The sequence below is a fragment of the Ctenopharyngodon idella genome, chromosome 2 (genome assembly GCF_019924925.1).
Source record: "Ctenopharyngodon idella isolate HZGC_01 chromosome 2, HZGC01, whole genome shotgun sequence".
NCBI lineage: Eukaryota > Metazoa > Chordata > Actinopteri > Cypriniformes > Xenocyprididae > Ctenopharyngodon > Ctenopharyngodon idella.
The window spans coordinates 29999712-30014189 of NC_067221.1; the positions used below are offsets into that span (position 1 = coordinate 29999712).

The following is a 14478-nucleotide window of genomic DNA, read 5'->3' on the forward strand; positions in this document are numbered from 1 at the left end:
GCCTTAAATCTTGTATGACGGGCGCCAGTTGCATCATATTTTTGCAGTTAAGTAACAGTTTATATGTGAAGTGCCATTATGATGTTGACTTTTCGTGAAACTTGATTTTACTGTACACTTTCTAACTCTCGTAGCGGATTTTATTAATCACGTTCGGTATGTTTCCAAGTAAACCTGCTGCTTTATGCTTTAGTCATGTAGTACATGTGTAATGTATTGTGCAAACATGTAAATAATAATTCAGCGTTATGGATATGCCTGGATCGATCTAACTGTAGTTTAAAGGGTTTTTGGTTGTGTAAGTGTGAAGCTGCATGTGGATGTAGTGTGGTCCAAAGACTACTAGTGAAAATGTTTCTGGTTTCCATTTTTTGTAATTTAATATTTAAAAATGAATAGTAAAGCATATTATCAGCCTAACATTTGAGAAAAAGTTCAATTTAAAAATTAACCTGAATTTAACAATGTTAACATTATCCAGCAAGATTAGAGACGTACCATCTTGTGCACTTCAGTGAGAGTTAGATCTCTAAATAAGGAAATAGGAGATACTAATAGGCATACTAAGTGCTTCTCATTTCTTAAATTGTGCACCCTTGTTTACTTTCCTCAAGTCCTGGCTCCTCTCAATGTCAGGAAAGGATGCAAGCATGAAGAAATCAAAAGACAACTTTTGTAAATTGGAATGTTCTTGATCACTCAAGCATCATTTTCAAAATATGTGAAATTCACAGTTTGCAAAGGTAAAACAAAATCATTGTAATGTGAAGGGGAAAGAGAATTTATACGTGCATCAGGTTTTTCGACAGCAAGCACTCTTAGCGCCTCTGAAAGAATCCTCAGTCCTTGTTTCTCTCAGTGTAGTTAGAATCCTTTAATGTGGCTGATTCTATTATTGATTCTGGGTCATGTGCTGTTGGAGGAGGATGGAGGAGTGAGGAAACAAGGAAGCATCAGTTTGAGTATTGAAAAGAACCCACTTGTCTTGTGACCTCGAAAACTTAGACACGGAGACCATCTCTTATCTCTGACTAGTAAAGATGATACAGCACACAACATGAGTTTAAATAGTACTATAAAAGTTCATAAGGAAACACGCTGTCTTTAAGCACCAGCCAAAACTGGTCTCATGGCAAGGGGTTGCGCCACATGATTTGCATTAAAATGTGGATGTCACATGTGTAGCTCATTTATTATTCATTACATCGGTTTGTAATGGAGGAGTTGAAACAAATGTTGTGTTGGACACTGAATATATGATAAACTATAGCTGAATATATGATAAACTGGTGTGATTACAGCTGTTTTGCAGTTTAATCTAGTCTGATGTCCAGCTGTAGTGAATTATGCAGCGATGGTGCACATTCATTGTTCAGGGTTTGATTGGTCTTTATTTAATTGAATACTTGAATAGACATTTTAAATAATAGCACAAGGTTTCATGTTGTGGTTAACTGTACTTCATATTTTGTTTTATTATAGGAGACAGTTTTATTTCTGTAATGCAAAAGATATTTTTGCAGTGCACACTTTTTAGGGAATTTTGAGGACTTGCATCACTTTCAGAGAGACAAGAAGTGAAAAGTGTGAGAACTCGCTTGAATTCGCTGTTTAAACATTCTCTTGTGAGCGGTGGCTCTGATTTTGACACGTAAAAGGAGCCGTTAGGACTTTCAATCCTATTACCTTCAAGTGCCTATGTCACTCACAGCTGTGTTTGCTCTGAGACGTCACTTCAATAATCACTGGAATAAGTGGCTAAGGCTATTTTTAAATCAAAGATTTTAGGATTTTGCATTTTTGCTTTGGCTGCCCTGCATTGTGATGCTGATTATTAGTTATACAGTGGTGGATGAAGAACACACATCATGTATTTAAGTTTATATACAGATGCCCTAATGAAATATTACTCCAGTCCAGTCAAAGAAGTCCTTTTAAATTTACTTTAAAAGTAAAAAGTTACTTACTTATTTTGTAGCGTATGCAAGTTCCAAAAGATTAATTAGTTTTTTTATTTTATTTATTTATTGCATTTTATATGCTCCATATCTACTGCTCAAAAGAGGCGCCCAGTGTCCCAACCACACAGATATGATTGAGCTTAAATAGACCTTAATTTAGATGCCATATTGAATTTAACACTAAGGGTGCTCAGATCAGGATTTTTGGAGCTCATTGTCGATCACAGGAAGCAGTATCTGCTCTATTTACAGTGCATCCGGAAAGTATTCACAGCTCTTCACTTTTTCCACATTTTGTTATCTTACAGCCTTATTCCAAAAGGGATTAAATTCATTATTTTACTCAAAATCCTACAAACAGTACCCCATAATGACAACGTGAAAGAAGTTTGTTTGAAATCTTTGCAAATTTATTAAAAAAAAAAAAAAAAAAAAAATCATATGTACATAAGTATTCACAGCCTTTGCCATGACACTGAAAATATCAATACTTGGCGTCCGTGCATCGTTAGAATATATCACGATACTTTTGCTGTATCGATTTTGTTCCCCCACCCCTACTGTATTCTGTCCCTCACAGCCTTGTTTTCATTCCTGTCAAATATTAAATATGGCGCTAAGGTCTATAGGCTAGAGTTCAGTCTGATATTATTAATTATGAGTTGTGAATAAAATATACCATATAATATTAAAAATAAATAAAATGAGGAAAAACAAAGTGTCTTCAAACATGTGGTGACAACATAGTATAAACATACAATAGAAAAACTGATCTTGCCTGTAGATTTGGCAGATGTGGTGCTGATTCATAGAAAAGTGGTGCAGTAAAAAAAATAATACATTAAAGTAAAGAGATTTTAATGAGAATAACTATGAAGAATAATGGGTCTCACTCACTAATAATTGACGGAATCTGCCTAATTCACCACATGTGTGTGTGCATGATTTTGTTCTTCACCTCATTCTAATGTTAATGAATTTGGTGTATTCTAAATGAGCGACTGCGTGCCCAAGTTCATTTGGCATAAAACGTGCACGTACCATCTCCATATAAGGCATTTCCGCACAACCTTCCTTTTACAGCCATTCATCATCATTTGGTAAACATATGACACTCTAAAGATGCAATTCAAAACCAATTCAAACACAAAAGTATCTATGTATAAAATTTCATTTTAACATGATTATAGGCCACCCATAGTATGTGAATTTTTTTTTTTTTTTTTTTTTTTCTTCATGAAAAGTTATTGATTTGTTTGTGAAAACGTTTGTACATATTTCACATGTAAATACATGTGAACCCAATGAGAATTACTGAAAAATAGTTTTGTGGTAATGAAAATTTTGGGGAAGGGTTAGTTTAATTGTCAAGAAAAATATCACAACGAAAAACAAATTCGAAACAGACATAAAAATTAATTTCTTTATTCTAAATAATTTTTCTTTTGATTTTGAAATTACTGAAATGCTGACCTGTTTATGTGAGTTTCACCTACCCATTTATAGCTAAAATATATAATTTGAATTGTATTCAAATGTGAATAATTCGGTAGCTTAATGGAAAAGATCACAATTGACATGTTGGTGCTCTTGTTTTTGTTATTGTAAGCACTAAGCAGATGTGTTTCTTAGTGCTGAGTCAGTATGGCGTAATGGTGATACCATGGCAGTAACTTGTGAAAAGAAGGCTGGGTTGTTTGACGGGTTTGGCTTCTAGTGAGCTGATTAGAGCAGGATATTATCAGAATGCACACACACACGCATTCAGATCATATTGAGTGTTGTGCAAGTTTCTTTTGCACATTGGAACAAGGTAAGAAATACAAACAGCTTGAATTGTGATGTAAATTGACTTATTGTTAATATAAATGTATTGACATATTGTTTGAATGCTTAAATATAAACCCTGTAAAACTTTAATCCTCTGATCTTTAAGAGAGCAGTTTAAGCAGTTGATATCAAAGAAAATGTTTAATGAAAAATACATGATTGACATTATCATTAACTTGTCAGTTGCTTTAATGCTTTTCTTTAGAAAAAATAAGTTATTATTGACACTGTATTGCAACTGTTCAGATCTGATTTGTGTCTGACATGAGTGACGAGCATGCGCAGCTTTTGTGTAGCGAAGCTATCAATGGTCAGCTAAACAAATGCATTTAAACACAGACAGTACACCATCGCATTATTCCTGGATAACTTTTGATTCATTATACGTTCGTGTTGTTTACATTATATGCACTTATGCGCCGACTGCCAACAAAACAGACATTTGATGCAGTTTTACTTGCCACCTGCGGTTCCGACTCATGACGGGGATCTTTTACCGCTGTGACCGCTCCACCTTTCAGTTTCAAACGATCTGTAAATCCAGCGTCGAGCTGGGCCTTATTTATAAAACCATAAGCGCCAATCCTGAGGGCTCGAGCAGCCACGGAAAACACAAGATATTCTTCATTCATTTTAACCAATAAAAAAGTGATTGCAACTTTCAGACACGACTTTATCCTTATTTTGATAGTTAATTTAAGGCGGTTTCTATGGTTATTTTAATGACAAATGTTGAGAGCGCATCAATATAATGCATGAGCACAAATCTCTCAGCTCCACTTAACGCTGGGTTCTTTGGGAAGCAAGGTTATCTTTCCCTCACAACCAAAAACACACTTCTTTGGTGAAATTGTTGATTTCGTGGTCTAAAAACAAAGTGATAAGTTCTTTCTCAAGCAAGTCCTGTGCAGCACTGCCGATGACTTCCGTAACCCGAACGAAGCACGTTGATGGGCATGCTGTTGCTCTCTCGCTCTGGTTGATGTGTGTGCATGCGTGCGCTCTTCCGGGAGAAGTGCCCATACAAGGAAATTCACCCTACAGGGCCATACTCAGAAAAAAATCTCTCAGAAACATCTATTTGTGTATTTGGTACAGAAATACTCTGTCATACGTCCAACTCGTTTTTTGAAACTTTGGCTATGTTTAGCAAGAGAATCCAACTCTTTAACAGTGTAAATGTCAGAATGCATGAAATATTCTTTTCAAGTACTGGTAAATCTGCCTTTATGAATTGTTGTAGATTGCAACCTTTATTTTCAGTTATAAAATGGTTAGTTTCTGTCCTTGATTCTGCTTGTCAATAGCTGTGTTTTATTCACGATAAAACATGGCTATGATCACTTCACCCAATGGTTCTGTGTATCACTACACAACATCCTTAGCAACCACTCTTAGCAACGTTAACTGTATGTTTGTATTGTGAGAGAGATCAATTAAGCGAGTTTATGATGGAATGCCAAACCTGGAAAAAATTAAAAATAAATAAATATACAAAGAAATGTAAAAAAGCAAAAATAAATATATAAATAAATATACAAAGAACAGGAAAAAATAAATAAATACATATTCATACATTTATTCCCTTATTTATGTATATTTTTTTCCACATTTATTTATTTTCTTTTATTTATTTATACATTTATTCATTCCACATTTATTTATTTCCATATTTGTTCATTTCCACATTTATTCATTTCTATGTTTCTTTATTTTCACATTTATGTATTTTTACACTTCTTTTTTACACTTCTCAGACATAGCAATCGAGCTCAGAGTAGGCGAGGGCGAAGTGTTGAGGCCATAGTGATGACTTGTGGTGTGCCCGAAATACAAGAAGTGACAGTCACAGCATCACTGATTGTTACGTTCCATGTATGTTTTGTATTGTATTTTGTTTCCTCCCTCTCATGTTATCTATCCATCGAGTTGTTTTAGGTTGATCTTATTGGACCGGAAGACCAGCAATCATCGTGATGTCATGACGCTCTGACGTCACGACCAGCGTTCTGCCAATCTGCGGGTTGCTGATTGTTTAAAGGGCTTTTGGCGGCGTTCCATCTGCAGTGAGCGTTTGGGCTTCGGACCTCACTCACCTTTGTCGAGCCAGAAGCACTCAGCCAATCTACGTGTCTTTGAGCCGTTCACTTAGTCTGTGGTTTACTGAGACAGTATTCTGTGAGTTGTTTGATGCACTCGTGTAATAGTTAATCTGATGGAGTTAGAGCGTGATACAAGTTTCACGTATTCATTGTATGTGCGCATTCGTATGCTGGTGTGAAGTTAACCACTTGATTCGGTCTTGATTGGGAAATAATGATCCCCTTGTTATGTACAGCCCTACTCGGTGTTAATCTCAACCTTCTTGACAATTCTAGTGAATGACGGCTCGATTTGTTAGTTAGTGATTTATGTTAGTTAGTGTGGGGGGGGTGTTCGCCTCCATTGTACTTTTGGTTATTTATGTAGTGAGTTTAGTTAAGGCGTCGTATACGCCGAAGTTTTCGGTTTTGTTTCTACATTTTATTTTTGGTAGTTAGTTTAGGGGCGTGGGCGCTAGTTAATGGGGTTTTGTTTTGATTATTTCTTTTGTTTGGCGACACCCTCGTTTCTTTTCTTTCTTTTGAGTTTGTTTCTCTTGTATTGTCCATTTGCCCACCCGTGTCAATAAAGATCGGGTTATTTTTGCAACCCTTGTTGTCTGGCCTGTTCTTCCTCACACTGCAACAGTTGCATCTCACCTAAATGTTGCGTTCATTCCATTTAACATCTGTAAACTCGTAACACTGATTATAATGGGTTCTCTTGGTGTGGTCTTATTAATCACACGTCTTAGGCTAAGTTATCAACTGGAAATATCCAGAATTAGATAAATCCAAAATGTGCCCATGGAAACGGAGCTAGTGAAACACATGCCATGCATTAAACATACACAGATGCATCATGCTCTTTCAAACAGCAATACTGTACAAAAACAATACTGACAGCAACAGAAACAAACTTATTTTCTAATAAGCAGTGGTAGCCTTTAGCCTACCCCCGTAAACTGATGTCCAGGGGCAACCTTATTAAATGTATGAATGCCATGTTAATTCCAATCGATAAATTCAGTTAGATGATAAGGCTGTAGGGCAGTTACCAGTAAAATCCAATCAGTGTCAACAATCAGAGCCATCATACAGAAGAGACATGAATGCATTTACACAGCAATTAGCCTACAAGTGCATACAAATGTTATGAGATAAATGTTTTACATTTTGAAGACAGAAATATGACATGATGGAATAAATGAAATGCGTTTAATATGAAACAGTAGGTGGCGGCAAGTCACTGTATTAACGAGTGAGTTCAATCCTTTCTTTTGATTCCTTCAAATACGCTGATTTGAAAACAACACCACGTGTTGCAGCGGTTCAGCTGTAGATTTGTTTCTGTGATAATTTCTATTTAGGCCTAATGCGTTATTTAATAATAAAAAAAAAAAAAAAATACATGACCAATTGTTCAAAAAGGTGGCAGAGAGAGGATATGTTCAGGGGAACAACATAATTGTTAATAGGCAGTCTTTTCAATGTAAAAGTCTTCGCTACTGACTGACACTTATAAAGACAGTCTTTGCCGCCATCTAATGGTGTAATGGGGACTGGGGACACTATTAAAAATATTAGAAATTTAGAGATGGATATTGTGGAGCTCCAAGTGTTGTGTGGAGCCCATAGAGATCAAGGCCAAATTCAGACTCTTAAAGGCTGATTTATGCTTCTGCGTTAGACCTACGCCGGAGCCTCTGCGCCATAGGCTATGCGTCTGTTTTCATTTATACTTCTACGTCGTTGCCCGCATCAACGTGCATGCAGACCACTAGTAGGCAGTGTCCGCGGTCATGTTGCGTATCAAGGCAAAAGCCGAAGAAGAAGCGGCTTGTCATGTACTTTGTCAGCGAAGCTTACAAATAGAAGCGTCAGAGAAGCGACAAATAGGTAACGACTTTTGTTGCAGTATGACTGCATGTGTCTGCTGAAACAGAGCATTTTTCCATTCCTATGGAAGTTGAAAACGCTCGCTCTTCTCCGAGTGTTCCGCGCCAGTTTTTTGATCTGAGGTAGGTGTCCTAGCAGACCAATCACAGCGCTTGCGGTCTGCGTAGAATTGACGCGTTGTTACATTTTTGAAGAGGTGCACGTCAGGCTACGTCGTAGGCTACGCGTGGTACACACAGCTATCGTGATAATAGCTACGGCGTACACTCGACGCAGAAGTATAAATCAGCCTTAAGGATAAAAAAGTTGCACTAGCTGATCTTTTGGATACTAGAGGTCAAGGGGCTTTGGTTAGGTCCAGATTTCAGAGTATTCTGAAATGGATTCCCCATCCAAATTCTTCTTTATTCTGGAAAAGAAAAAATGGCCAGAGGAAGTGTATTCAATGTTTGTGGTCTGTGGATGGGAAAGATCTGACAAGGGACTCTGATTTTCAAAAAAGGGCAGTTCGCTTCTACAAGAAGCTGTATGCCTGTGAATGTGTGGAGGACCAGTCAAAAAATCAGTTTCTTTCAGATCTTCCACAGGTAACTGAGGAGTCATGTGCTGGTTTGGTGCATCCTCTGACAGTAGATGAACTTTTTAAGGCACTGCAAAGCATGAAAAATGGCAAAGCACCAGGTTTAGACGGGCTGACTGTGGAAGGCATACTGGTACTTTCTGGGAGAAGACTTGCTTGCATTGTTAAGTAGCAGTCTGACTGAAGGGCGACTGCCAAAGTTGTAGGAGAGCAGTTTTAACTCTGCTCCCAAAGAAAGGTGACCTCAAAGAGGTTAAGAACTGGAGACCAGTGTCTTTGTTATGCACCAACTACAAGATTCTGTCAAAAACTCTGGCCAACAGACTGAAGGAGGTATTGGGACAGGTCATTCATATAGATCAGTTATATGGTGTACCCAACAGATCAATAGTGGACAACATATCTTTAATTTGGGATGTTTTTGAAGTCTCTAGACTCTTTGATCAAAAGGTTGGTCTGCTTTCTCTGGACCAGGAAGAGGCTTTTGACTGAGTGGAACATCAGTTTTTATGGCATACTCTTGAGGCATTTGGTTTCCCACCTGAGTTTATTGCTATTATTTAAAGTGCTCTATTGTGACATTGAAAGTATACTGAAAGTCAGTGGTGGTTTATGTAGTCCTTTTACAATTCAGAGAGGTATAAGACAAGGTTGTGCCTTATCAGGCATGCTGTATTCAATAGATTTAGAACCAATGTTAAAGGGGTCATATAATGCCATTTTTGTACAAGTTAATATGATTCTTTAGGGTCTAAATTAAAAGTTTGTAATATACTTTAATTGAAAATTCTCATTAGTATTGTAAGAAAACACTCATTTTACCTGGTCAAAAACAGCTCTGTTTTCAGCTAGCCATTTCAGTGCATGTGTCTTTAAATGATAATGAGCTTTGCTCATCCCGCCCCTCTGTTCTGTGGGCCATTTTGACACAACACACGTGGAGTGAGGGTATATTTTGGAGAAGGAATGGCAGCGGGAGTCTCTGAGGACACATCTGTGCAACCGTATCAATTTGAACCGGAGTCGGGCCCGGAACAAGATGACGGCCCAGACAAAGTTTGACAATCAAACACACCAAGCTAAAGCACTGCTGTATCTGGCACAACGAAAAACCAGATAGCATCCATGGCTGGTTCAAGCAGACAGAACCTGGAAACCTGGAGCCATGTCGAGATCCAAACTAGAATTTGACAAAAGTGTGCAGAGAGGACCATCCTGCCGCTACACAAATGTCCTCCAGGAGGACCCCTCTAAAAAGAGCTTGAGAGAAAGCCACACTTCTGGTGGAATGTGCCCGAACAGGTGAAGACTGACCACGCACCTCATATGCTAGCAAAATAGCCTCTAACTCAGTGGGAAATTCTTTGCTTCGATGCGGCAAGCCCGCGGTGGCCAGCACCAAAACATACCAAGAGCTGATTCGATCTTCTCCAACCGCTAGAGCGATCTACGTAAGACTTCAAAGCTCAGACAGAGCAGAGCAAGTGAAGTTTCTCATCCACTTCTGAGGCGAAAGGAGGAGGATGGAACGAGTGAAGGGTGATAACCTGAGAGCGAAATGATGTAGACAAGGCCTTGGGCACATATCCTGGCCTGGGTCTTAAGGTTACCTAAACCAGACTAGGGGAGAAGTCCATACACATCTCGCTAACAGAGAGCTTGCAAATCTCCAACTCGTTTCAAAGAAGTTAGTGCCAACAAAAAAAGCAACCTTGAGAGTCAGAATCCACTCTGGAGCTGACTCCAAGGGCTCAAAAGGAGCCTCCATTAAGCTGACAAACAGGTCCCAAGAGGGAATTCCAGGGCGGCGTGTTGGCTTCAGACGCTGAACCCCACACATAAATGCTGAGACTAACCTATGTTTGCCCAGGGGAATTTCATCTGACTCCCTTCGAGCAGCAATGGCTGCAACGTAAACTTTCAGAGTAGTAGCAGCTGCACCTGCAGCAAATTTCTCTTGCAGGAACTCCAGCACTGGACCCACAGGGCAGCTGACTGAATCCACAGCATAAGCTGAACACCATGACTCAAAAACCTTCCACTTGGAGAAATACAGCCTCCTTGTGGAAAAAGCTCTCACACTCGCGATGGTCTCCTGGACGTCGGCAGGAAGACTAGAAATCAAAGCTGGCGGCCTTTGATGGGCCATACCCACAGCTTCCAAATCTCCGGGTGAGGATGCCATATCTTGCTGAGACAGCAGATCTTTTCTGATCGGAATCTCCCATGGAGGGGAATCCAGAAGAGGAATCAGTTCCGAGAACCATGTCTGGGACGGCCAGAATGGGGCTACAAGTTTTTAAAAATATTTTAATTGAGGTTGAAGATGTCAATTTTCATATGGCTGGACATTACATTTGGCCACTACTCTATGGCAGTTCATTGACTTTCCAACTGACAATCAAACCATGCGGCAAAAGCAGGCCACGTTTATGTTGATAGTGGGCTTCCCTGGAGTTGTTGGAGCCATTGATGGAACTCGTGTTCACATCATCGCTCCAATTGTAAATGAGGAGACATATCAATAGAAAAAGATTCCACACCATCAATACTAATTTGTGATAATTTTGCACAATGCTATGCTATTTTAAAAAATAAATTAAAATATTAAAACATTTCAGTGTCTTTTTAAATGATTTATTTTATAATAACATTAAATTATTGGTGCTGTGCTGCTGTGACTTCACCCTTGCAGCCAGGCTCCCTATTGGCTGATTCAGAGGCCATTTTGAGTTGACATCATTGTAGTCCTTAGTTCACAACACTTAAGTCAGCACTTAAGAATCAGTCTTATACTTTACTAAAAGTTGCTTTTAGCTTCTTTATAAAAGTATCCTACTATTAGAAAAGTCCTACTCTTTACTAAGAATTTTTTGACACAAGTCAAAACTTAAGACTACTCTAAAGGGCATTTCTGAGACGTTTTATACATACGGGCCCAGATCTCTACGGACTGTTATACATGAACTGCTGATGAACTGGAAGTCGTTGGTCAGTAACAAAGAAAAAGAGTTACTGATAGACCACTATAGAGGAGGAAACAGTCAGAATATGGAAGAGATGTTTCCTAATTTGATTGTTTTAGCAAAACTAGATGGTTATAAATGTCCTTTGTTAGATACTGAAAGATCCATGTGTTTAGATTTGTGTACAAGTACTGGTAAAGCATTTTGTAAAATGTATGTTAAAGTTTTTAATAAAAATATTTTGAGTAATAGAGTAGATACACCTTGGCGTACGGTATTGAATGTGGAAGAGAATGTGAAACCAGGGTGGAGGTCTCTGTATAAGCCACCGTTTAAAAAAAAAAGGACAGGGGATATACAGTGGCGACTGCTTCATTGTGCCATTGCAGTAAATGCGTTAATTTCTGTTTTAAATACTGATGTTAGCATGGAATGTCCCTTTTGCCTGAAAAGAGAGACAGTTTTTCTTGCTTTTATGGAGTGTGATAGACTGAAGCTTTTATTTTTGGTCCTACAAAAATTGTTCAATTCTTTCAATGAAGTGTTTTCTATGATAGCTTTTATTTTTGGTTTTAAATTTGTTAAAAAGAAAAATTGTATTTGTCAGTTGTTGAATTTTATTTTAGGACAGGCCAAATTAGCCATCTGTGTGAGCAGGAAAAATAAGGTTGAAAGGTTGTTGGGGGAAGATGTAGTGTTTAATGTTTTTAAATATGGTAAAAGCAAGAGTATTAATTGATTTTCATTTTTTCTCTCTCTCTCCCTCCCCCTCCCCCTCCCCCTCCCCCTCCCTCTCCCTCTCCCTCTCCCTCTCCCTGGTGTGTTTGCAGCGATGGCTGGACCGAGGCCTGTGGTGATGAGTGGACCCTCTGGGGCTGGGAAGAGCACTCTGCTAAAGAAACTGCTCAAGGAGTTTGATGGTGTATTTGGCTTCAGCGTTTCCCGTAAGTCACATACTGTCACATACTGAAACAAGTACAAATGCTAACTCAGCAATTCTTTTGAGGAAACTTTGGTAACGTTTTTACAATAAAGTTCATTAGTTAAACATTAGTTAATGTATTAACTAACATGAACTAACCATAAGCAATACATTTGTTACTGTATTTACTAATCTTCGTTAACGTTAATTAATGAAAATACAGTTCATTGTTTGTTCATGTTAGTTCACAGTGCATTAACTAATGTTAACAAGATTTTAATAATGCATTAGTAAATGTTGAAATTAACATTAACAAAGATTAATAAATGCTGTATAAGCGCAGTTCATTATTAGTTCATGTTAACTGATGTAGTTAACTAATGTTAACTAATGAACTTTATTGTAAAGTGTTACCGAAACTTTTAACTAAAAAAAAGATCTCTGATGTCTTTTGTCAGATACGACGCGAAGCCCCCGTCCAGGAGAGGAGAATGGCAAAGGTTAGGCTTTTGATCTTGAGTGGTACAGAGAACAATGTTTTTCTGAAAATATCTTTTGCATTATCTTCATTGAACAAAACCCAGCTAGCATAAAATATTTCCACAACAAGTCTTGTTATAATAAAACATAACAATGTCCATTACATAAATAACTAGTTATTTCAGTTGGTAGTCAAACAGAATCAAATCTTAAAGTCGGCATGAAACGGAAGTTGTGATAGTCTTTTCATGATGTTTTATTAACAAAGCTCGGGAGGAGCACATTCAGATAATCTAACCAATCAGTGCGAGAGATCAAAAGAACATGGACAAAACAGTAACTCTTTGTAAACAAATGTTCAATGTGAGTGCCTTATGTATGGAAGTTAATTAATGCCAAAAGTACATGAACTAAAAAGCTTGTTGAATTGCACTAATTGAGAGAAAAAAAAAAAAAAAAAAAGTGCATTTAATGCATTGTATTTTTAGGGCTTGCATTTTTGTGGGCTGAAATTCAACATGTTCGTATATTTATGCTGTGAATATTTCAATTCAAAACATTTCAGCCACATTTTCATTATTAAAAATTCAAAAGATTCTTATTCACCGTTCAGATTTCACTTCCAACATATTCTGTCGGTTTAAAAATACAACCTAAAATATTAACAGGCAATTTTCGGTCCATTTTATTTCGCTTTACAAATTTGCTTCCACAGTGATTCAAATTCAACAGAAAATTCAACATTGGACATCCAAGAACTGCAGGAATAGCAGTAGATTGTTGATGCATGATCTCCATCTACTGTTAGTCGTCCTCACCAGCAGGTGCCGCAAGCGGAGACCAGAGCAAAGGCTGCAGTAAGTCATCATTTATTCACAAAAACGGATTTACAGAAATAGAGCAAGTGGTAATTGTGATTATTAGGGAATATATGCGGAAAAGCTGATAGACACAAAAGCTGTGTTTACGTTTAATTCAATGTCTTCACGATTACTTTCCCTGTGTAGTCTGTACTCTGCATGTAAGCTACTTTATCTACTGCGAATGAGATTATAACACTTTTCCCACCCAATGCTGATGTACGTTACAGATTACATATTACATCTGAGGAAGCCATATATTGCTCTCGGCTGTTTAGTTTTCTTAACTTATATCGCAGCACTGTGATGCAGTACTAGGGTTTCCCTCATACATGACTCCAGGATTCCCCTGCCGTCACTTAACGTAGCTTAATGGACTAGAACAGTGATTTAAAAGACCAAACTTACACCTTATTGGTGATGTTGACTCTACTATATAGGCTACAGGCAAGCAGATGTACGAATATGAACGTGTCACGCTAAGCGTTTCCCAGTGAAATACTGGCATAAAGTTGGCTTGACGTTGGACGTTCGATATTCACAAACTTAGGTACCGTGTTTTTAGTCACATACAATACTTAAAGTCATAAAACAACTGTAAAGTGTAGGTGTCAGGCATGATGCACACTTTTTAGATTTTTAATATTTATTAAAATAAACTGTAAAATCGTGTAAATATTATGATTTCACTACTCATTTCAATACACACAATATACTATAATTTAAAGCTTAATATCATTTGAAGAGAATGACAGACGTAAAACCAAAAGTCTTTATGTAGGTGTCAGTTATGATGCACACCTTTCAGATTTTTTATATTTAATAGAAATAAACTAAAATCATGTGTAAATATTGCTATTTTTCACTACTGTATGGGCCCTTATTTATTTTAATAAACA

General features: G+C 37.6%; 1 protein-coding gene across 4 annotated transcripts in view; it reads left to right on the forward strand.

Annotated features, from left to right (window-relative positions):
- The window catches only part of guk1a (guanylate kinase 1a), a 37130-nt gene that overhangs the window by 1339 nt on the left and 21313 nt on the right, over nucleotides 1-14478 (forward strand). For 3 of the 4 annotated variants that reach the window (XM_051870639.1, XM_051870645.1, XM_051870634.1), the window contains exons 2-3: nucleotides 12148-12261; nucleotides 12698-12739. In XM_051870639.1, coding sequence (XP_051726599.1) covers nucleotides 12148-12261; nucleotides 12698-12739 — 156 coding nt within the window. Of the gene's footprint in view, nucleotides 1-3212; nucleotides 3775-12147; nucleotides 12262-12697; nucleotides 12740-14478 lie in introns of those variants that run through there. The other variant, XM_051870625.1, reaches the window with a different exon arrangement.